This window comes from Dendrobates tinctorius, unplaced genomic scaffold (assembly GCF_039654945.1).
Source record: "Dendrobates tinctorius isolate UK_male_01 unplaced genomic scaffold, ASM3965494v1 ptg000384l, whole genome shotgun sequence".
Lineage (NCBI taxonomy): Eukaryota > Metazoa > Chordata > Amphibia > Anura > Dendrobatidae > Dendrobates > Dendrobates tinctorius.
The window spans coordinates 1,222,441-1,246,485 of NW_027362050.1; the positions used below are offsets into that span (position 1 = coordinate 1,222,441).

The window sequence follows — 24,045 nt, forward strand, 5'->3', positions numbered from 1 at the left end:
TTGATCTGCAGGTTCAGCCAACTTTGTTTCCAAGCGTCCTATACACATTTGATGAAAGTCAGCTGAGCCTAGCATAGCAAGACAATGTGACAGAAGCAGATTTGGACTCAAAAGCAAGTAACATTTCACTAAAAGAAGAATGGGAAATAGAAGGAAACGTTTGTTATAGACACTCACATTAACATGAATCTTCACTCTCAAGGGCACTCCATCAATGATGTCTTTGGTCCTCTCATTGAACTCCTTACAAAATTGACCGATCGGGATACCTCTCTATCAAAGAAACACTTTTTTGTTAACTTGTCCGAGAATTTTCCAGTTAACACAAAGTATCTACCGTATATAACACATGCTAAAAAGTGGCATACTAGACTGTCAATGGCCACATTTTCGTTGAGCCAAAGTCTTCAAATCTGTATGTTTTCTTTCAAGGAGAACAAAGGATCTGATAAGATGCTCCCATACACAGTACACCACACCATTCATCAATCCTTCCCAAATGATAGCTGTAACTTTAACAAAATTGCTAAAATTACCAAAAGTCCCCCTCCCTTTCAATGGAGGCGTTAAAGGGGTCGGAAGGTTTTGCTATGTAATCAAAGATCAGCACGATGTAGGGGCAGAGAACACGATTCCAGCGAAGCATCACTTTGTTTCCTGGGTGCAGCAGTTGTAGCACAGTTACAGTTTTCTCTGCTGCAGATGTAACAGAGCCCACAGAATGCTGAGCCCTCTATAACTCTGCCCACACCATTCATTGGCAGCTTTTTGTTAATATACAATGCACGCAGAAAGCAGCCAATCAGCGGTGGGGTCGTAAAAGAAGGTGCGACACACGTAGTCCTGTAGTGATAATCTCCTAATCTCCTGCTAATAGAACACTGATGTTATTAAAAAGGAAAACACAGCCCAGTAAGTGACACATCACTGGAATCAGGTACTCTGCCTCTATATCATGCTAGTTTCAGATTACATAGCAAAAACCTGGTGACAGATTCTCTTTAAGTCTGTGTTGAACAAAAATGTGCAGGTGGATTTTTCTGTCGAGTGTGGGACAATTTCTTTAGATTATTTACATCTCTGCCTTTCACAACCAAGATGTTAACAACTGCTTCTAGGTCCCGGCCACACAGAAACGTTTGTGAATACAACTGAGGGCAGCTGTTCTACACTGTATGTGTAACTCCCATAGAAGGGAATCTGTCACCTGATTCATGTTGCCCAAACCATAGCCAGAGACTAGTCCAGCACCAATACTGGATGGCTTCTCCCAGTGCAGCTCCAGGTTAATGAAAGGCATCTCCCTATGAAAGTGACCTGTCAAAGGCTGAGAGAACCCTTTAAGTAGCACCAGGCACCCTCTACACACTTAGTAATCTGATCTAAAAACACTGATGAAAATCTGTATGAGAAAAGTCACTGATGTCTAAACGAGGTCATATACTAAAATGAGACCCCTTCCCCACTTCTATGATGTCAAGGACTGGGATAAGTCTTTTACAGAGATATTCCCGTCATCAAATATGGATGGGAACCGCACAGATCAGTAGAGTGGGAGACTTATGTCTATGCAAGAGTTGATGATACCCAAGCGCAGATGGAAAAGGACAAAGCTTCTCTGAACGTTTAATGTTCTTGAGGAGCCATCATGGAAATGCAGTGGCCAATGTGTGGCACATGGTAGAGCGCGACCCATCTGCTGAATTCACTAGACTTCCCACTTACATTCAAAAATAGTAACTAGACAATGGTCACATAAAATATATACAGGAGACCTGCAGACCTGTCCTAAGGTGGGTCCCAAAGGAGGCCCTGGTACCGCCTGTCCAGCTCCCACCAATGCTCGAATCACACCAGCGACATCAGTTTTCTTCACAGCTTTCACTGCGCGGGAAGCCTTAGACATATCTGCAACAAAAAAAAAAAGATTGTACACAAATCCAGTTGTATCGAGACCACGACAAGAGAGTTGGAAGAAAGCTGATGCGGTTGAACTTTTTGTGACCTGCTTGTTATAGACGCAATGTGACCCCCATTCACTTGTATAGCGCTGCGATGTAACAGAGGCACCAAGCGAACTGTGGCCGAGCGACACGCACCACAGCCAAAGCTGCCAGGTAGCCTCTGCCTTAGGGTGAGTGCACACGCTGCGGATTCTGCTGCGGGTTTTTTTCCTGCGGAAACGCAGGTAAAGTGACCTGCGGTTTTGCTCTGCGGTTTCACACCTCTACTATGTTAAAGGTGTGAAACCGCAGCAGAATCTGCAGAAACAATTGACATGCTGCGGAAAAAAAAAAACGCAGCTTTTCCGCAGGTAAAAAACCGCAGCGTGAGCACTGCGGTTTTGAAAACCCATAGGCTAACATGGTAAAGTACCATGTCTGCGGAGCCGGAACTGCTGCAGTTCTGCAGGGCCAAAACCGCAGCGTGTGCACATACCCTTACTATGAATTAGAAAAGAGGAACTGAGCATTCAGAGAACTTCTTGACATTTCATAAGTCTTAATACTTGGGAACCCGGGCGATAAGTCCCCCACTAGGACAGGAGCGCTCAGTTGCGTTCCGTGTCCCCCTGGCTTGGTTGAGAAGTTATCACATAAGTGGGGATAGCTGTAAAAGGACACTACTAGGATGCATCTAATCTCATCTACCTGGCAAGACCCTAAAGATGATAAATACCCTTTTAAAGGGTTTTTCCAAAATCGTAAATAATCCCCTTTCTAGACAGTACAGAGTCATTCACATGACCATATCCATTGGCCACAACAGTGACTCGTGGCTGCTGCACAGAGGCTGGAAAATTGTCTCCTACTGACGCCATCAGCACCTCTACTTTATACTGCAGCATGACACACCGTGTGAAGTGACACCACGCCGGATAATCAAGAGCGCCGAGGATGCCGTCAGGAAGGAAGCGGTAATCATCCGGCGGTCACAGATCACTGTATTGACCTATTGTACCGGGTACTGTGAAACGATTTACACTACTGGTACCCCTAGCCAAAGAAGGATGTGTGTAATAATCGGTACATCAGTCCCCAAGTGATTTCATTATCAGGCCTCTGCATCCTGAGAGCTGTACTCTGCAGAGCCTGTGTGGAGTCACAGCGAGGCGCACACGCACTGCCTAATGCAGTACTCTGCTAGATTAAACAGTCCCATAGTCAATGAAAGCAGCAGAGGTCACACACTAATACTCCAGAGAGGCTATGCAGGACACCAGTCTCCAGATCAGTGGGGGTCCCTGGGGTAGTGGATAACATACCCTGCAGACATTAATGCATGGGGTGAAGTCTTCCTGAACGTCTCTCCATGCCCCCTAACTGCGCAGTAACGTCGGCGGTCTAACACATCTGCTTCCATCACTGTCCCAAGCACCACACAGCTACCAGATTACAATAAGTTACCTCAGGCCTACCTGACTACCGGAAGCCGGGGTCTCAATTACCACGTCTGCGCCGCCGCCCCGCACGTACACCCTCCGACCTTCAAACACATGTGACACACAGAACGGCTCTTCTGACACACAAACCTCACTGGCTGCAAAGAAAAGTGGGCGGAACCGAAACAATCACCTTGCGCCTATTAAATCGGGCGACGAGAGACAGACTGTAGAATACTCGCTTCTCATTGGACCATAGTGTCTAACACAAATCCCGCCTCCACTTCCTATTGGTCGAAATAGAGATTGTGGCTGTGGCAAGTAGGGGGGAGTACTGTGTGGAAGTAACATTCCGTGTAAGTGTCCCCGGGAAGGAGACATTTTGTTGTAGTCCATCTGTGGTCACAGGGATGAAACACAGAGGCGAGTGTATAAAGAACACAACACACGCAGACGAGCATGGAACCTTCTCCCAGAATGGCAGAATCAGCATTTACCTCTTCATGACTGGGTTTTTGGTTTTTTTTTTCCCTTTTATGCACTCTCCATTTTTTTCTTCCCATATTTGAAAAAGTTATGTTTCTTGGAAGAAGGCTCCCTCTAAAGGTCCATATTTTTTGTTCAATTATTCTGTTGACATAGCTGTAGGAGGGCTTGTTTTTTTTCATAGGACAATTTGTAGTTTTGAATGGCGCTATTGACTTTACCATAAAAGTTTCTTTACAAGACTTTCCAAGTGATGTAAAATGGGTAAAAATACAAATGCAGTTCTGTAATTGTTTTTGGGGGGTTAAATTTGTACAGTATTTATTTTGTAGTAAAAATGACCCAGTAATGTGAATCTTCAGGACAGTACGATTATGACGATACCAAACTTCTACATATAGGTCATTATTTATGCCACACATTGAATATTGTAAAAATAATGTTAAAAAAATGGTGAAATTGCGGACTGATGGGAAGGGGGGGGGGGGGGGTCACGTTTTCACCTCACTTGAAATATATATATATTTTTTTTTTAGTACATTGAATGGTGTCATTCAAAGCTAAAACTTGTCCCGAGAATATAAAAAGAAATTAAAAAAGGAGAGAGAACCACCCCCCCCCCCATAAAAGCGCAAAAATTAAACTAGTTCAGAAGGGAAGGGGTTAAAGAGGAAATGGTTATATGGGGCAAAAGTTGAAAAAGTCAATACACATATGGAAACAAGAATTGTGTGAACCTGCACTGAAAAAAAAAAAAAAAAAAAATAGGAAAAGCTCGGGTTCTTCACTTTTCTATGCTGTTTCCATAACTGCCAAACACTTGTACGGTAATTAAAGGGGTTTGTCCAGTGAAAACAATTATCTCCCATTAGCGGGATAGGCGATAAGTGATTGATCGGTGGGGGTCCGACTACTGGGAGCTGCAGAACGGGCCACTTTTAGCCTTTTTGGAATGGCTTGGCAGTGCGTGTGCCCCATCGCTGCTCTTTTCATTCTCTTTGGGGCTGTCGGAAAAAGCTGAGCACTGCGCTCAGCAGCCGCATTGGGAATTAATGAACGGACCGGATGTCTATCACTGTCACTCCATGCTAATCATGACAAAAGTGACGATTGCTGCAGGTCCCAGCAGTCAGACTGCCACCGATCAGTGAATCACCTATCCTGTGGATTAGTTATAACTTGTTTTTACTAGACAAACCCTATTGGGGAAAAAGCGGTGGTTCTCAGCTTGACGTGTCCAAACATTGACAGCTATTTTGTGCAATGGTTTTGCAGCACTTCTATTTTCCCAGCACCTTTCCCTGAGATCATTATGCGTGTTACTCAGGCTTGGACTGGACAACTGGAGAACAGGAGAATCCTCCGGTGGGCCCCCACCCTCTTATATGACCAGTCCTTGGCACATTACACTTGATTCACCATATACAGACAAAGGCAGCATCTTATAAATTTAACAGTTAGCCCAGTTTATTACTATAGAAATTTGTGAATGAGGGTAATGTCATATTTGCATTTAGCGCAAAAGTGGGGACCTGGAGTTTATGTTACTAGTGGGCTCTTGGAACCTCAGTCCGACACTACAGTGTGCAATTTATTTACAATTTATTTATTAGAAACAGGATTAACAAGAGGAGCGGATGTGTCACATTGTACAGAGGGTACGGAAAGTATTCAGACCCCTTTAAATTTTTCACTCTTTGTTTCATTGCATCCATTTGGTAAATTCAAAAAAGTACATTTTTTTTCTCATTAATGTACACTCTGCACCCCATCTTGATGGAGAAAAAAAAACAGAAATGTAGAACTTTTTGCAAATTTATTAAAAAAGAAAACCTGAAATATCACATGGTCATAAGTATTCAGACCCTTTGCTCAGACACTCATATATAAGTCACATGCTGTCCATTTCCTTGTGATCCTCATTGAGATGGTTCTACTCCTTCATTGGAGTCCAGCTGTGTTTAATTAAACTGATAGGACTTGATTTGTAAAGGCACACACCTGACTATATAAGACCTCACAGCTCACAGAGCATGTCAGACCAAATGAGAATCATGAGGTCAAAGGAACTGGCCAAGGAACTCAAAGACAGAATTGTGGCAAGGTATAGACCTGGCCAAGGTTTCAAAAGAATTTCTGCAGCACTCAAGGTTCCGAAGAGCACAGTGGCCTCCATAATCCTTCAATGAAAGATGTTTGGGACCACAAGAATTTCTACATTTCTTTTTTTTCAGTCAAGATGGGGTTCAGAGTGTACATTAATGAGAAAAAAAACTTGACATTTACCAAATGGCTGCAATGAAACAAAGAATGAAAAATTTAAAGGGGTCTGAATACTTTCTGTACCCACTGTATGTTAGAAAATGTATATCTCCACAGAGATCCTGTTAGGAGTGGCGGAAGACACTAAAATAAAAATATAAATAAAGTGCCTTCGCCACTCGGGGTCCACCGTGCGGTAGATGGAACGACCGCTGCTAGGTGGTGGCAGAGCTATAGGCGGTAGAGTGCACAGGTTTAAGTGCGTCACCAAGTGCACTTGAGCAAACTCTGTTGAGCCCACAGAGCTGTAATTATAAATGGTAACACAAAAAGACGCTGAGTCTGTTCAGGACACAGAATCTCAGCGCAACACACACGGTATGCGGTCACCGGAGAAACACAAGGTAGCGATACTAACTCCGTAAGGACCTACCGGAAACGTGTGCAAGGCGTCGCAACCGCGAACGCCACTAGAAGCTGCAACTGCAGCGCGGCTATAGCAGAGCCGCTGCAAAGATACTGCTGACTAGCAGGCGCAATGCTGACGCTTAGGCTGCTGTAGTATGGAGCATAACGCGCTAGCGCTTGGCGTTGGGTACTGGCAATAACACAAACACTCACATGTGTAGTATCAGAGGGTAGGGGTTTCATAATAAGTCAGACACCAGTCCATGCATCCATCAACAAACATACAGCAGCAGTATGGTTACACTAGCGCATGGCGGAACGGCCATGCGCACTTTTTATAGCGCACGGGACCTTCCGGAAATCTCCAAGAGTCCAGGAAGAGCCAATAGGATCCGGAGCGGGACCTGAGCACCTGACTCCCGAAGTCCAATAGGAGCTCGTCCCGTGAGCATGCCCGATAGATGGAATAAAGGACTTGGCCTCTGGAGACAGTTGTGAGACAATCTCCTCAGCAATCCCTTCTGCTGCAGCAGATGGGCAAGAGACTGCAGCATGTGAGAATCTGGGTTTCTGTCTAGACGTGTCAGAAACCAGATTCCTAACATTACCCCCCCTCCTAGGGCCCCCCCTCCCTGAACCCTCCGATCCATCACCCTGTGCCTAGAGGTGGCACAGGGCTCAAACTTGCCTATAGACGAGCTTGGTGTCCTGGTAGGTGACATGGTAACCCGGGACACATGGAAGATACCATCGGAGGCAAGGTCGCCCGGTTTCAGGAGGGAAATCTGGGAAAGGCGGGAGTGGCCGTGGCACGCCGCCGTGTATCGACGGTCGTCGCCCCACTCCGCCTAGAGAGGCTATGCTGAGCACAAGAGGTACATGCCTGAATAAACCTCTTAACATCCCGAGCCCTATGAAGCCACCAATATGCTCCGGCCAAGAGCTTCGAGACGGACATGTAGCCTCGGTGGTGAGACGCATTGGATGCATGCGCCCAAGAGAGTACCTGAGCCCTAAGATGAGGAGGGACAAAGGTCTCGACAACCAGCTCAGACTCACACCATTGCGGGGAGCTGGCTTCCGGAGAAACTGCACATACGTGGTGACAACCGCAAACAGATTCCTGGTCTGAGTCCGTATTAAAATCGGTACGAGACACCTCCATGGGCTCAGGAGGTAGGACCTCAGGCTCAGGTGGCTCCAGCGGCTCAAAAAATTTGGGGAAAGGAGTACCCTTCCGTTTTGAGTGAGCACGCTCTAAGCTGCGCTCCGAAAAACGGAGGTCAATGCGCGAGGAGATGGAAATCAACTCTTCCAAGGTCGTAGGAATCTCTCTGGTAGAAAGAGCGTCATTCACATGCTCCACTAACCCTTTCCAAAAGACAGGGATAAGGGCCCTATCAGTCCACTCCAACTCGGACGCCAGTGTGCGAAAACGTACGGCATACTGGCTCACCGAGCGAGATCCCTGAGTGAGTGCGAGTAGCTGCAGGGAGGTGTCGTGCGTGACCCGTGGACCAAGGAAAACCTGCTTGATGGCCATCAGCAGGTGCGCTGCGGTTCGTATATCGGGATCACCACGCTCCCATAACGGCGTTGCCCATTCCAGGGCCTTGCCCGACAGTAGGGATATTATGAATGCCACCTTGGCCCGTTCCGTAGGGAATTGTGCAGTCTGCAGCTCCAAATGGATAGAGCACTGGCTGATAAAACCCCTACAGGAGGCACCATCCCCGGAAAACTTATCAGGCAAAGGGAGGCGGGTAACTGTCAGCGCAAGGGTGGACATGGACAAACACGCTACTGCATCCGCTAACGCCTGGACAGCAGCATCAGTGGCTTGAGCAGCAGAGAGAGACTTCTCAAGAGCGGCCACCCGGTCGCCAAGCTGCTTAATGCACTGCAGGAGCTGCTGCTGTTCTGCCATCACTAGTCAGACCCTGGCGCTAGTGTAATGTTAGGAGCGGCGGAAGACAGTAAAATAAAAATATAAATAAAGTGCCTTCGCCACTCGGGGTCCACCGTGCGGTAGATGGAACGACCGCTGCTAGGTGGTGGCAGAGCTATAGGCGGTAGAGTGCACAGGTTTACGTGCGTCACCAAGTGCACTTGAACAAACTCTGTTGAGCTCACAGAGCTGTAATTATAAATGGTAACACAAAAAGACGCTGAGTCTGTTCAGGACACAGAATCTCAGCGCAACACACGCGGTATGCGGTCACTGGCGAAACACAAGGTAGCGATACTAACTCCGTAAGGACCTACTGGAAATGTGTGCAAGGCGTCGCAACCGCGAACGCCACTAGAAGCTGCAACTGCAGCACAGCTATAGCAGAGCCGCTGCAAAGACACTGCTGACTAGCAGGCGCAATGCTGACGCTTAGGCTGCTGTAGTATGGAGCATAACGCACTGGCGCTGGGTACTGGCACTAACACAAACACTCACACATGCGTAGTATCATAGAGTAGTGGTTTCTGTTGTGAGTTCATTTTCCCCTTCACCGTTGATGTCTGATGAACTCCCTCTGCTGGTGAAGAGAGGTAGTGAAATTAATTGGGTTGAGAAGAACCTGTCATCTGAACAGGTGGAGCCCGATTGGACACCCGGAATCACTGAGTGGATATAAGGCAGCCGACGCTCTGATCCTTTCTGCTCTGAGCTCTTGCAACCAGTTAGTCCTGTCTACTGAAAGCTAAGTTTTTGCTCTCTTATTTTTCCATGAGATTTTGTCTGTTTGCTTCGTGTTTTGTGTTCAGCCTGCCTTTGTTGGGACGGGCTGAGCTCCATTTTTGTCTCTGATCAGTTTATCTCTTTGCTCTGTTTTCAGAATATACCTGAGTGCTGATATAGTGATTTTGAAGTCTAGCGACTTCAGGGCCTTTTTCCCTATCAGACGGTTGGGACATTTTTGGTAGGGTTTTTTGTGGATTGCAGCCAGCATCTTTTCTGTCCTTTCCTATTTAGTTAGTTGGGCCCCATCGTTTGCTCAACCTGTCTTTCTGTCTGTGTTTGTGTTTTCATCTGCTTTTCACCAACAATACATTTTGGGGGCTGTCTATTGCTTTGGGGTCTGCTCTGGGGCAGTTTAGATTTCCCCTTTCTTTCTTTAGGCTTATTTAGTTCTCCGGCTGTGAACGAGGGGTCTAGGGCACCGTAGGAACCCCCCACGGCTACTGTTAGTTGTGGTGAATAGGATCAGGGGTCTGCAATCTGATTGCTACCAACCTCTCCGGATTTCTGGACTTAGCTTGTATTTTTGTTTTTTCCTCCTTCGGTGACTCATTCATAACAGGTTTCATAATAAGTCAGACACCAGTCCATGCATCCATCAACAAACATACAGCAGCAGTATGGCTACACTAGCGCATGGCAGAATGGCCATGCGCACTTTTTATAGCGCGCGGGACCTTCCGGAAATCTCCAAGAGTCCAGGAAGAGCCAATAGGATCCGGAGCGGGACCTGAACACCTGACTCCCGAAGTCCAATAGGAGCTCGTCCGGTGAGCATGCCCGATAGATGGAATAAAGGACTTAGCCTCTGGAGACAGTTGTTGTGAGACAATCTCCTCAGCAATCCCTTCTGCTGTAGCAGATGGGCAAGAGACTGCAGCATGTGAGAATCTGGGTTTCTGTCTAGACGTCTCAGAAACCAGATTCCTAACAGATCCAAGCTTCAGAGACTGGTAGCTCTGCAGAAACTGTTTGGGTAAAAATACAAGGAGAGAACAACAGAAAGGACACTATTGTAGGTGTTTACTATAGGCCACCTGGACAGACTGAAGATGTGGATGAACTCTTTTTACATCAGATGTCACTGTTCTCAAAAGAATACCACATAGTGATCATGGGTAATTTTAACTATCCAGATATTTGTTGGGAATCTCTTGGAGGCTAAAGTAATGGGTTCAGAAAATTCTTATGTTCTTTTGCTGACAATTTTATCTTTCAAAAGGTTGAAGAGAGAACAAGAGGATCTGCAATATTGGACCTAATTCTTACCAACAGGGAGGAAATGGTTGAGGAAGTAATGATGGCCGGGAATTTAGGAGGCAGCGATCATGCAAACTTTCAATTTTCGATTACAAGAGCATGAAGATGAGTGGAACAGGCTGCCATGAGAGGTAGTGAGTTCTCCTTCAAAGGAAGTCTTCAAACAGAGGCTGGACAGACATCTGTCTGAGATAGTGTAGTGAATCCTAAATTGAGCTGGGAGTTGAACAACAGGACCCTGGAGGTCCCTTGCAACGCTAACATTCTATGAGCTCTTAATTAAGGATAATCTTACTCCAACACACTTTTTACTAGTACCAGCACAAAGTGTGTAAGTCATAAATGGCTTCAGACCATTCAACAAACTTAAACCTACAAGCGGTCCAACCTACGACTTAACTCTATGTGCAAAGGCCTGAAAATAACATATAAAAAGCTTTCAACACTCTTCCTATTAATTTCTGCTGTTCATTTGTTCAATCATTGAGGTTTGAAAATTTCCGGTAGGAGAAAAGAGCGTGCATGTCACTTCAATGAAGCGGCTGCTCATGGAAAACACTCCAATCTAGGCATCGTCATATTAGAAGACTGCAACAACAAAAAAAGCTTAGAAAGAAACTATTTAGTAAACCAGAAATTCAGGTGAAAACTCCCCAAAGTTTCCTAAAGCGATTTCCTCTACAAAACTCATAGTTTCTGACCACCTTGTAAATACTCTGTGTACTTTGTGTGCCCAAACCCAACGGTTTACTTTTTTTTCCTTTTTTTTTTACAGTGGTCGTGGATTCCAACCTCATTGACTATCATTAGCTGCCACGTCACTTTGCAATCTGTACGGCACCGTTTTGCATTCGCCTACATGTTTTAAATTTAACCCCTTAGCGACCGCCGATATGCCTTTTAACGGCGGTAATTAAGTGTACTTAAACCAAAGCGCCGCTAAATCACGGCGCTCTGGAGAAAGTGAATAGCGCCCCCCAGTATCGGATTTTCTCCGGGGTCTCGGCAGCTGGGGGTAGCCGAGACCCCAGAGAACATGAATCGGTCGGTTTTTACCGACCCCGCTTTTGCGATCGCCGTTATTAACCCTATAAACGGTGACCGCAAAAAAGAAAAAAAAAAGCCGCGATTTTGCATTAAATTTCTCTTTCCTCTGATGTGATCGCACATCAGAGGAGAGAGAACTAGGGTCCCCGATCCCCCCCCCCCCCCGGTACCTCTCCGTGGTCCAGGGTGCCCTCCCGGTGGTCCTGCGTCCCGCCGGCGTTATCCGGTGGGCGCCACCATCTTGGATCCGGAAGAAAATGGCGGGCGCATGCGCAGTGCGCCCGCCGGGAATCTGCCGACTCCGGCTGGCAGATTCCATTCATTCATTTTGATCACTATGATAAACTATCATAGTGATCAAAATAAAAAAAATAGTACATAACCCCCCTGTTTAGCACCCCCTTAGTTAGGCCAACATAGCGAAATAAAGAAAATATTTTTTTTTTCAGTTTTCCATTAGGGTTAGGGTTGGGCTAGGGTTAGGCTAGGGTTAGGGCGAACTAGGATTAGGGTTAGAATTATGATTAGGGATTAGGGTTGGGATTAGAGTTAGGGTTGGGAATAGAGTTAGGGGTGTGTTGGGGTTAGGGTTGGAGCAAGAATTGAGGGGTTTCCACTATTTACCAACTTTTGGGGTCTAAAAAAATCACTTTTGTGGAAATAAAAAAAAGACTTTATTTTCACGGCTCTGCGTTTATAAACTTCTGTAAAGCGCTTGAGGGTTCAAAGTGCTCACCACACATCTAGATAAGCTCCTTGGGGGGTCTAATTTCCAACATGGGGTCACTTGTGGGGGGTTTCCACTGTTTAGGCCCATCAGGGGCTCTGCAAACGCAACATGATGCCCACAGACCATTCCATCAAAGTCTGCATTCCAAAATGGCACTCCTTCCCTTCCAAGCTCTCCCATGCGCCCAAACAGTGGTTCCCCCCAACATATGGGGTATCAGTGTACTCAGGACAAATCGCACAACAACTGTGGGGGTATGATTTCTCCTGTTACCCTTGTAAAAATAAAAATTTGGGGGCGAAAAGATCATTTTTGTGGAAAAAATTGATCTTTATTTTCACGGCTCTACGTTATAAACTTCCGTGAAGCACTTGAAGGTTCAAAGTGCTCACCACACACCTAGATAAGTTCCTTAATGGGTCTAGTTTCCAAAGTGGGGTCACTTGTTGGAGGTTTCCACTGTTTAGGCACATTAAAAGCTCTCCGAACGCAACATGGCATCCGATCTCAATTCCAGCCAATTCTGCGTTGAAAAAGTCAAACGGCGCTCCATCCCTTGCGAGCTCTGCCGTGTGCTGAAAAAGTGGTTTACCCCCACATATGGGGTATCGGCATATTCAGGAGAAATTGTACAACAAATGCTGTGATTGATTTTCTCTTTTAACACTTGTGAAAATAAAAAAAAAATTGGTTCTGAAGTAAATTTTTTTGCAAAAAAAAGTTAAATGTTAATTTTTTCCTTCCACATTGCTTTAGTTCCTGTGAAGCACGTAAAGGGTTAATAAACTTCTTGAATGTGGTTTTGAGCACCTTTAGGGCGTCTAGTTTTTAGAATGGTGCCACTTTTGGGTACTTTCTGTCATGTACACCCCTCAAAATGACTTTAAATATGATGTGGTCCCTAAAAAAAATGGTTTTGTAAAAATGAGAAATCGCTGGTCAACTTTTAACCCTTATAACTTCCTAACAAAAAAAATTTTGCTTCCAAAATTGTGGTGATGTAAAGTAGACATGTGGGAAATGTTATTTATTAAGAAATTTGTGTGACACATCTCTCTGATTTAAGGGCATAAAAATTTAAAATTGCAAAATTTTCGCCATATTTCTGTTTTTTTCATAAATAAACACAAGACTTATCGAAGAAATGTTACCACTAACATGAAGTAAAATATGTCAGGAAAAAACAATCTTAGAATCAGCGGGATCCATTAAAGTATTCCAGAGTTATAACCCCATAAAGGGACAGTGGTCAGAATTGTAAAAATTGGCTCGGTCATTAAGCTGCAAACTGGCTCTGTCACTAAGGGGTTAAAGGGGTGTTCCTGCATACAAAAAAAAAAAAGCCATAAATTGCTGATATATAAAGCTCGCTCCTCTAGGACTTTTCACAAGGGGGCATGCTTTTCCTCAGCTCCTATATAAGTGAATGGGACGGGAAAAGGCATCTCTCCATTCTCAGGCTGGGAAAACCCCTTTAAAATCAGTTTTATGAAGTAAAATGGGTTCTTAGCTGATAAGAGCTGCAGGAAAAGAAAAAAAAACAGGAAGAACGTGCTGATTCCTGTAATTTTCCTAGCTTTTAATGGCGTCCTGGTCGTGTTTTTAGTTAACAATGGCGGCAACCATTATTATACCTATTACCTGTAAACAGTATCCACCACAAACCAATTTTTTTGTCTAAACAGTTGTGATTGGTTAATCGAGATCGGCGTCAATCTATTCTTATCCCTCATAGGTCGAAGTAGCTGTCGTTTTCACTGGGCAGCCCTCATTGGTTGAGCGCAGAACGCTGTGCTTTATGCCGTTAAGTCACGCCCTCTTTTACTGTATATGCAGATTAGCGGACGCTGTTGATTGGTTCGAGCGCTTTGTGGGCGGGGTATTGATTAAGGCGTGCTGTAACCAGGAAGTGGCTTTTCTTGCTCGGGCTAGTGAGGGGAAGTTCGGCTCTTTTTGGTGATCCGCCTCCGCTCACCATAAAGAGCCGGATCTTTTGGCTCTTTAAACGGCTCTTTTTGTTTTAAATAGAAATCCGTTTTCCACAGTCCTCGTTCTAGGTCTTTGCCTGTGCAGTGAGGGCCTCATTCTCCCCTGTGTGACGCGGTGTAGACGGTTATTCAGCATTGCTGCTTCCTCAGATTGTCAGCTCTTGTGATCAGGCCCCGGCTCCTCCTCGGTTGTAGTCTTACCCTGTATTGTGGCATTTTTTGTTAATGTCCTTTGTGAATTAGTAAGTGCTGTGATATGTGTTGGTGCACCTGATGCCTCCTGATCCTGATGCAAACGCAGCTCAGTGCGCCCTATGTTAGGTATAGGGATCTAATCTGGATCAGGAGGCATCAGGATTGTTACACATCACAACGCACCGCACCAAAACACTAGTGGGCTGTATCATACCATGCTGGGGGGCTATATACCATGCTGGGGGGCTATATACCATGCTGGGGGGGCTATATACCATGCTGGGGGGGCTATATACCATGCTGGGGGGCTATATACCATGCTGGGCTGTATTATACCATGCTGGGGGCTATATACCATGCTTGGCTGTATTATACCATGCTGGGCTGTATCATACCATGCTGGGGGGGGCTATATACCAAGCTGGGCTGTATCATACCATGCTGGGGGGGCTATATACCACGCTGGGCTGTATTATACCATGCTGGGGGCTATATACCACGCTGGGCTGTATTATACCATGCTGGGGGCTATATACCATGCTGGGCTGTATTATACCATGCTGGGGGCTATATACCATGCTGGGCTGTATCATACCATGCTGGGCTGTATTATACCATGCTGGGGGGGCTATATACCAAGCTGGGCTGTATCATACCATGCTGGGGGGGCTATATACCACGCTGGGCTGTATTATACCATGCTGGGGGGGCTATATACCATGCTGGGGGGGCTATATACCATGCTGGGGGGCTATATACCATGCTGGGCTGTATTATACCATGCTGGGGGGTTATATACCATGCTGGGCTGAATTATACCATGCTGGGGGGCTATATACCATGCTGGGGGGGCTATATACCATGCTGGGCTGAATTATACCATGCTGGGGGGGCTATATACCATGCTGGGCTGTATTATACCATGCTGGGGGGGCCATATACCATGCTGGGCTGTATTATACCATGCTGGGGGGGCTATATACCATGCTGGGCTGTATTATACCATGCTGGGCTGTATCATACCATGCTGGGGGGGCTATATACCAAGCTGGGCTGTATCATACCATGCTGGGGGGCTATATACCATGCTGGGCTGTATCATACCATGCTGGGGGGGCTATATACCATGCTGGGCTGTATTATACCATGCTGGGGGGGCTATATATCATGCTGGGCTGTATTATACCATGCTGGGGGGGCTATATACCATGCTGGGCTGTATCATACCATGCTGGGGGGGCTATATATCATGCTGGGCTGTATTATACCATGCTGGGGGGGCTATATACCATGCTGGGCTGTATTATACCATGCTGGGGGGGCTATATACCATGCTGGGCTGTATCATACCATGCTGGGGGGGCTATATATCATGCTGGGCTGTATTATACCATGCTGGGGGGGCTATATACCATGCTGGGCTGTATCATACCATGCTGGGGGGGGCTATATATCATGCTGGGCTGTATTATACCATGCTGAGGGGCTATATACCATGCTGAGCTATATCAAACCATGCTGGGGGGGCTATATACCATGCTGGGCTGTATTATACCATGCTGGGGGGGCTATATACCATGCTGGGGGGGCTATATACCAAGCTGTGCTGTATCATACCATGCTGGGGGGCTATATACCATGCTGGGGGGGCTATATACCAAGCTGTGCTGTATCATACCATGCTGGGGGGCTATATACCATGCTGGGGGGGCTATATACCAAGCTGTGCTGTATCATACCATGCTGGGGGGGCTATATACCAAGCTCTGCTGTATTATACCATGCTGGGGGGGCTATATACCATGCTGTGCTGTATCATACCATGCTGGGGGGCTATATACCATGCTGGGGGGGCTATATACCATGCTGGGGGGGCTATATACCATGCTGGGCTGTATCATACCATGCTGGGGGGGCTATATACCATGCTGGGCTGTATTATACCATGCTGGGGGGATATATACCATGCTGTGCTGTATCATACCATGCTGGGGGAGCTATATACCATACTGGGGGGCTATATACCATGCTAGGCTGTATTATACCATGCTGGGGGGCTATATACCATGCTGGGCTGTATTATACCATGCTGGGGGGGCTATATACCATGCTGTGCTGTTTCATACCATGCTGGGGGGGCTATATACCATGCTGGGGGAGCCAAATATACCATGCTGGGCTGTATCATACCATGCTGGGCTGTATCATACCATGCTGGGGGGGCTATATACACCATGCTGGGCTGTATTATACCATGCTGTGCTGTATCATACCATGCTGTGGGGGGCTATATACCAAGCTGAGGGGGATATATACCATGCTGGGCTGTATCATACCATGCTGGGGGGCTATATACCATGCTGGGCTGTATTATGCCATGCTGGGGGGGGGGCTATATACCATGCTGGGCTGTATTATGCCATGCTGGGGGGGGCTATATACCATGCTGGGGGGGCTATACACCATGCTGGGCTGTATCATACCATGCTGGGCTGTATCATACCATGCTGAGGGGCTATATATCATGCTGAGGGGCTATATACCATGCTGGGCTGTATCATACCATGCTGGGGGGGCTATATACCATGCTGGGATGTATCATACCATGCTGGGCTGTATCATACCATGCTGGGCTGTATCATACCATGCTGGGCTGTATCATACCATGCTGGGCTGTATCATACCATGCTGGGGGGGGGCTATATACCATGCTGGGATGTATCATACCATGCTGGGGGGGGGCTATATACCATGCTGTGCTGTATTATACAATGCTGGGGGGCTACATACCATGCTGGGGGGGCTACATACCAAGCTGTGCTGTATTATACCATGCTGGGGGGGGCTATATACCATGATGGGCTGTATCATACCATGCTGGGGGAGCTATATACCATGCTGGGGGGCTATATACCATGCTGGGGGGGCTATATACCATGCTGGGGGGGCTATATACCATGCTGGGCTGTATCATACCATGCTGGGGGGCTATATACCATGCTGGGGGGGGCTATATACCATGCTGTGCTGTATTATACCATGCTGGGGGGGCTATATACCATGCTGGGCTGTATCATACCATGCTGGGGGGGCTATATACCATGCTGGGCTGTATCATACCATGCTGGGGGGGCTATATACCATGCTGGGCTGTATTATACCATGCTGTGCTGTATCATACCATGCTGGGGGGGGCTATATACCAAGCTGAGGGGGATATATACCATGCTGGGCTATATCATACCATGCTGGGGGGCTATATACCATGCTGGGCTGTATTATACCATGCTGTGCTGTATCATACCATGCTGGGGGGGGCTATATACCAAGCTGAGGGGGATATATACCATGCTGGGCTGTATCATACCATGCTGGGGGGCTATATACCATGCTGGGCTGTATTATGCCATGCTGGGGGGGGCTATATACCATGCTGGGCTGTATTATACCATGCTAGGGGGGGCTATATACCATTCTGGGCTGTATCATACCATGCTGGGGGGCTATATACCATGCTGGGCTGTATTATACCATGCTGGGGGGGGCTATATACCATGCTGGGCTGTATTATACCATGCTGGGGGGCTATATACCATGCTGGGGGGGGCTATATAGCATGCTGGGGGGGGCTATATAGCATGCTGGGGGGGGGCTATATAGCATGCTGGGGGGGGCTATATACCATGCTGGGCTGTATCATACCATGCTGGGGGGGGGCTATATACCATGCTGGGCTGTATCATACCATGCTGGGGGGGCTATATACCATGCTGGGCTGTATTATACCATGCTGTGCTGTATCATACCATGCTTGGGGGGGGCTATATACCAAGCTGAGGGGGATATATACCATGCTGGGCTGTATCATACCATGCTGGGGGGCTATATACCATGCTGGGCTGTATTATACCATGCTGGGCTGTATCATACCATGCTGGGGGGGGGGCTATATACCAAGCTGAGGGGGATATATACCATGCTGGGCTGTATCATACCATGCTGGGGGGCTATATACCATGCTGGGCTGTATTATGCCATGCTGGGGGGGCTATATACCAAGCTGTGCTGTATTATACCATGCTGGGGGGGGGCTATATACCATGCTGGGCTGTATTACACCATGCTGGGCTGTATTATGCCATGCTGGGGGGGCTATATACCATGCTGGGCTGTATCATAAAATGCTGGGGGGGCTATATACCATGCTGGGCTGTATCATACCATGCTGGGGGGCTACATACCAAGCTGTGCTGTATTATACCATGCTGGGGGGCTATATACCATGCTGGGCTGTATTATACCATGCTGGGGGGGCTATATACCATGCTGGGCTGTATCATACCATGCTGGGGGGCTATATACCATGCTGGGGGGCTATATACCATGCTGGGGGGCTATATACCATGCTGAGGGGGCTGTATCATACCATGCTGGGGGGGCTATATACCATGCTGGGGGGGCTATATACCATGCTGTGCTGTATCATACCATGCTGGGGGGGCTATATACCAAGCTCTGCTGTATTATACCATGCTGGGGGGCTATATACCATGCTGGGCTGTATTATACCATGCTGGGGGGGCTATATACCATGCTGGGCTGCATTATACCATGCTGGGGGGGCTATATACCATGCTGGGCTGCATTATACCATGCTGGGGGGCTATATACCATGCTGTGCTGTATCATACCATGCTGAGGGGGGCTATATACCATGCTGGGCTGTATCATACCATGCTGGGGGGGCTATACACCATGCTGGGGGGGCTATACACCATGCTGGGGGGGCTATACACCATGCTGGGGGGGCTATACACCATGCTGGGGGGGCTATACACCATGCTGTCCTGTATCTTACCATGCTGGGGGGGCTATATACCATGCTGGGGGGCTATATACCATGCTGGGCTGTATTATACCATGCTGGGGGGCTATATACCATGCTGGGGGGCTATATACCATGCTGTGCTGTATCATACCATGCTGGGGGGGCTATATACCATGCTGGGCTGTATTATACCATGCTGGGCTGTATCATACCATGCTGGGGGGGGGCTATATACCATGCTGGGCTGTATTATACCATGCTGGGGGGGCTATATACCAAGCTGTGCTGTATTATACCATGCTGGGCTGTATTATACCATGCTGCGGGGGCTATACACCATGCTGGGCTGTATTATACCATGCTGCGGGGGCTATACGCCATGCTGGGCTGTATTATACCATGCTGGGGGGGCTATACACCAAGCTGGGCTGTATCATACCATGCTGGGGGGGCTATATACCATGCTGTGCTGTATCATACCATGCTGGGGGGCTATATACCATGCTGGGCTGTATCATACCATGCTGGGGGGCTATATACCATGCTGGGGGGGCTATATACCAAGCTGTGCTGTATTATACCATGCTGGGGGGGCGATATACCATGCTGGGGGGCTATATACCATGCTGGGCTGTATCATACCATGCTGGGGGGCTATATACCAAGCTGTGCTGTATCATACCATGCTGGGGGGGCTATATACCATGCTGGGCTGTATCATACCATGCTGGGCGGGCTATATACCAAACTGGGCGGGGGCTATATACCATGCTGGGCGGAGCTATATACCATGCTAGGCGGGGGCTATATACCATGCTGGGCTGTATCATACCATGCTGGGGGGCTATATACCATGCTGGGCTGTATCATACCATGCTGGGGGGCTATATACCATGCTGGGCTGTATCATACCATGCTGGGGGGCCTATACACCATGCTGGGGGGGTTATATACCAAGCTGTGCTGTATCATACCATGCTGGGGGGGCTATATACCATGCTGGGCTGTATCATACCATGCTGGGGGGGCTATATACCATGCTGGGGGGGCTATATACCATGCTGTGCTGTATCATACCACGCTGGGGGGGGCTATATACCATGCTGGGCTGTATCATACCATGCTGGGGGGGCTATATACCATGCTGGGCTGTATTATACCATGCTGGGGGGGCTAGATACCATGCTGGGCTGTATTATATCATGCTGGGCTGTATTATATCATGCTGGGGGGCTATATACCAAGCTGTGCTGTATTATACCATGCTGGGCTGTATCATACTATGCTGGGAGGGCTATATACCATGCTGGGCTGTATTATACCATGCTGGGGGGGATATACACCAAGCTGTGCTGTATCATACCATGCTGGGGGGCTATATACCATGCTGGGGGGGGCTATATACCATTCTGGGCTGTATTATACCATGCTGGGGGGGCTATATACCATGCTGGGCTGTATTATACCATGCTGTATCATACCATGCTGGGGGGCTATATACCATGCTGGGCTGTATTATACCATGCTGGGGGGCTATATACCATGCTGGGATTGTATTATACCATGCTGGGGGGCTATATACCATGCTGTATCATACCATGCTGGGGGGATATATACCATGCTGAGGGGGCTATATACCATGCTGGGCTGTATTAGACTATGCTGGGGGGCTATATACCATGCTGTGCTGTATCATACATGCTGGGGGGCTATATACCATGCTGGGCTGTATTATACCATGCTGGGGGGGCTATATACCATGCTGGGGGGGCTATATACCAAGCTGTGCTGTATTATACCATGCTGGGCTGTATCATACTATGCTGGGGGGGGCTATATACCAAGCTGTGCTGTATTATACCATGCTGGGCTGTATTATACAATGCTGGGGGGCTATATACCATGCTAGGCTGTATTCTACCATGCTAGGGGGGGCTATATACCATGCTGGGCTGTATTATACAATGCTGGGGGGATATATACCAAGCTGTGCTGTATTATACCATGCTGGGGGGCTATATACCATGCTGGGCTGTATTATACCATGCTGTATCATACCATGCTGGGGGGCTATATACCATGCTGGGCTGTATTATACCATGCTGGGGGGGCTATATACCAAGCTGTGCTGTATTATACCATGCTGGGGGGGCTATAGACCATGCTGGGCTGTATTATACCATGCTGGGGGGGGCTATATACCATGCTGGGGGGTTATATACCATGCTGGGCTGTATTATACCATGCTGGGGGGCTATATACCATGCTGTGCTGTATCATACCTTGCTGGGGGAGCTATATACCATGCTGGGGGGCTATATACCATGCTGGGGGGCTATATACCATGCTAGGCTGTATTATACCATGCTGGGGGGGCTATATACCATGCTGGGCTGTATTATACCATGCTGGGGGGGGATATATACCATGCTGGGCTGTATTATACCATGCTGGGGGGCTATATACCATGCTGTGCTGTATCATACCATGCTGGGGGGGCTATATACCATGCTGGGGGGGCTATATACCATGCTGGGGGGGCTATATACCATGCTGGGGGGGCTATATACCATGCTGGGGGGGCTATATACCATGCTGGGGGGGCTATATACCATGCTGGGGGGGGGGCTATATACCATGCTGGGGGGGCTATATACCATGCTGGGCTGTATCATACCATGCTGGGGGGCTATATACCATGCTGTGCTGTATTATACCATGCTGTGCTGTATCATACCATGCTTGGGGGGGGGGGGCTATATACCAAGCTGAGGGGGATATATACCATGCTGGGCTGTTTCATACCATGCTAGGGGGCTATATACCATGCTGGGCTGTATTATGCCATGCTGGGGGGGGCTATATACCATGCTGGGCTGTATTATACCATGCTGGGGGGGGCTATATACCATGCTGGGCTGTATCATACCATGCTGGGGGGGGCTATATACCATGCTGGGCTGTATCATACCCTGCAAACCCTGTCTTATGAGGAAAGGTTGCAGGATTTGGGAATGTTTAGTTTGCAAAAGAGAAGACTGAGAGGAGACTTAATTGCTGTCTACAAATATCTAAAGGGCTGTCACATTGTAGAAGGATCAACTTTATTCTCATTTGCACAAGGAAAGACTAGAAGCAATGGGATGAAACTGAATGGGAGGAGACACAGATTAGATATTAGAAAAAACTTTTTGACAGTTAGAGTGATCAATGAGTGGAACAGGCTGCCACGAGAAGTGGTGAGTTCTCCTTCAATGGAAGTCTTCAAACAGAGGCTGGACAGACATCTGACTGGGATGATTTAGCGAATCCTGCTTTGAGCAGGGGGTTGGACCAGATGGCCCAGGAGGTCCCTTCCAACTCTACGATTCTATGATTCTATACCATGCTGGGGGGGCTACATACCAAGCTGTGCTGTATTATACCATGCTGGGGGGGGGGCTATATACCATGCTGGGCTGTATCATACCATGCTTGGCTGTATTATACCATGCTGTGCTGTATCATACCTTGCTGGGGGCTATATACCATGCTGGGCTGTATTACACCATGCTGGGGGGGGGCTATATACCATGCTGGGCTGTATTATGCCATGCTGGGGGGGCTATATACCATGCTGGGCTGTATCATACCATGCTGGGGGGGCGCTATATACCATGCTGGGCTGTATCATACCATGCTGGGGGGCTACATACCAAGCTGTGCTGTATTATACCATGCTGGGGGGGGCTATATACCATGCTGGGCTGTATCATACCATGCTGGGCTGTATTATACCATGCTTGGGGGCTATATACCATGCTTGGGGGCTATATACCATGCTTGGGGGCTGTATCATACCATGCTGGGGGGGCTATATACCATGCTGGTCTGTATTATACCATGCTGGGGGGGGCTATATACCATGCTGGGCTGTATCATACCATGCTGGGCTGTATTATACCATGCTTGGGGGCTATATACCATGCTGGGGGGGCTATATACCATGCTGGGGGGCTATATACCATGCTGGGGGGGCTATATACCATGCTGGGGGGGCTATATACCATGCTGGGGGGGCTATATACCATGCTGTGGTGTATCATACCATGCTGGGCTGTATTATACCATGCTGGGGGGGCTATATACCAATTTGTGCTGTATTATACCATGCTGGGGGGCTATATACCATGCTGTGCTGTATTATACCATGCTGGGGGGCTATATACCATGCTGTGCTGTATCATACCATGCTGGGGGGCTATATACCATGCTGGGGGGCTATATACCATGCAGGGCTATATCAAACCATGCTGGGGGGCTATATACCATGCTGGGGGGGCTGTATCATACCATGCTGGGGGGCTATATACCAAGCTGTGCTGTATCATACCATGCTGGGGGGGCTATATACCAAGCTCTGCTGTATCATACCATGCTGGGGGGGCTATATACCAAGCTCTGCTGTATTATACCATGTTGGGGGGGCTATATACCATGCTGGGCTGTATTATACCATGCTGGGGGGGGCTATATACCATGCTGGGGGGGGCTATATACCATGCTGGGGGGGGGCTATATACCATGCTGGGGGGGGGCTATATACCATGCTGGGGGGGGCTATACACCATGCTGGGGGGGGGCTATACACCATGCTGGGCTGTATTATACCATGCTGGGGGGCTATATACCATGCTGTGCTGTATCATACCATGCTGGGGGGGCTATATACCATGCTGTGCTGTATTA

General features: G+C 47.8%; 1 protein-coding gene across 4 annotated transcripts in view; it reads right to left on the reverse strand.

Moving 5' to 3' along the window:
- MRPL11 (mitochondrial ribosomal protein L11) overlaps positions 1 to 24,045 on the reverse strand; it is a 42,353-nt gene that overhangs the window by 15,495 nt on the left and 2,813 nt on the right. The window contains exons 1-3 of one of the 4 annotated variants that reach the window (XM_073563232.1): positions 3,419 to 3,573; positions 1,784 to 1,908; positions 178 to 273 (exon numbers count right to left, since the gene is read on the reverse strand). In XM_073563232.1, coding sequence (XP_073419333.1) covers positions 178 to 273; positions 1,784 to 1,906 — 219 coding nt within the window. In that variant the 5' untranslated portion in view covers positions 1,907 to 1,908; positions 3,419 to 3,573. The other 3 variants (XM_073563233.1, XM_073563234.1, XM_073563236.1) reach the window with 3 other exon arrangements.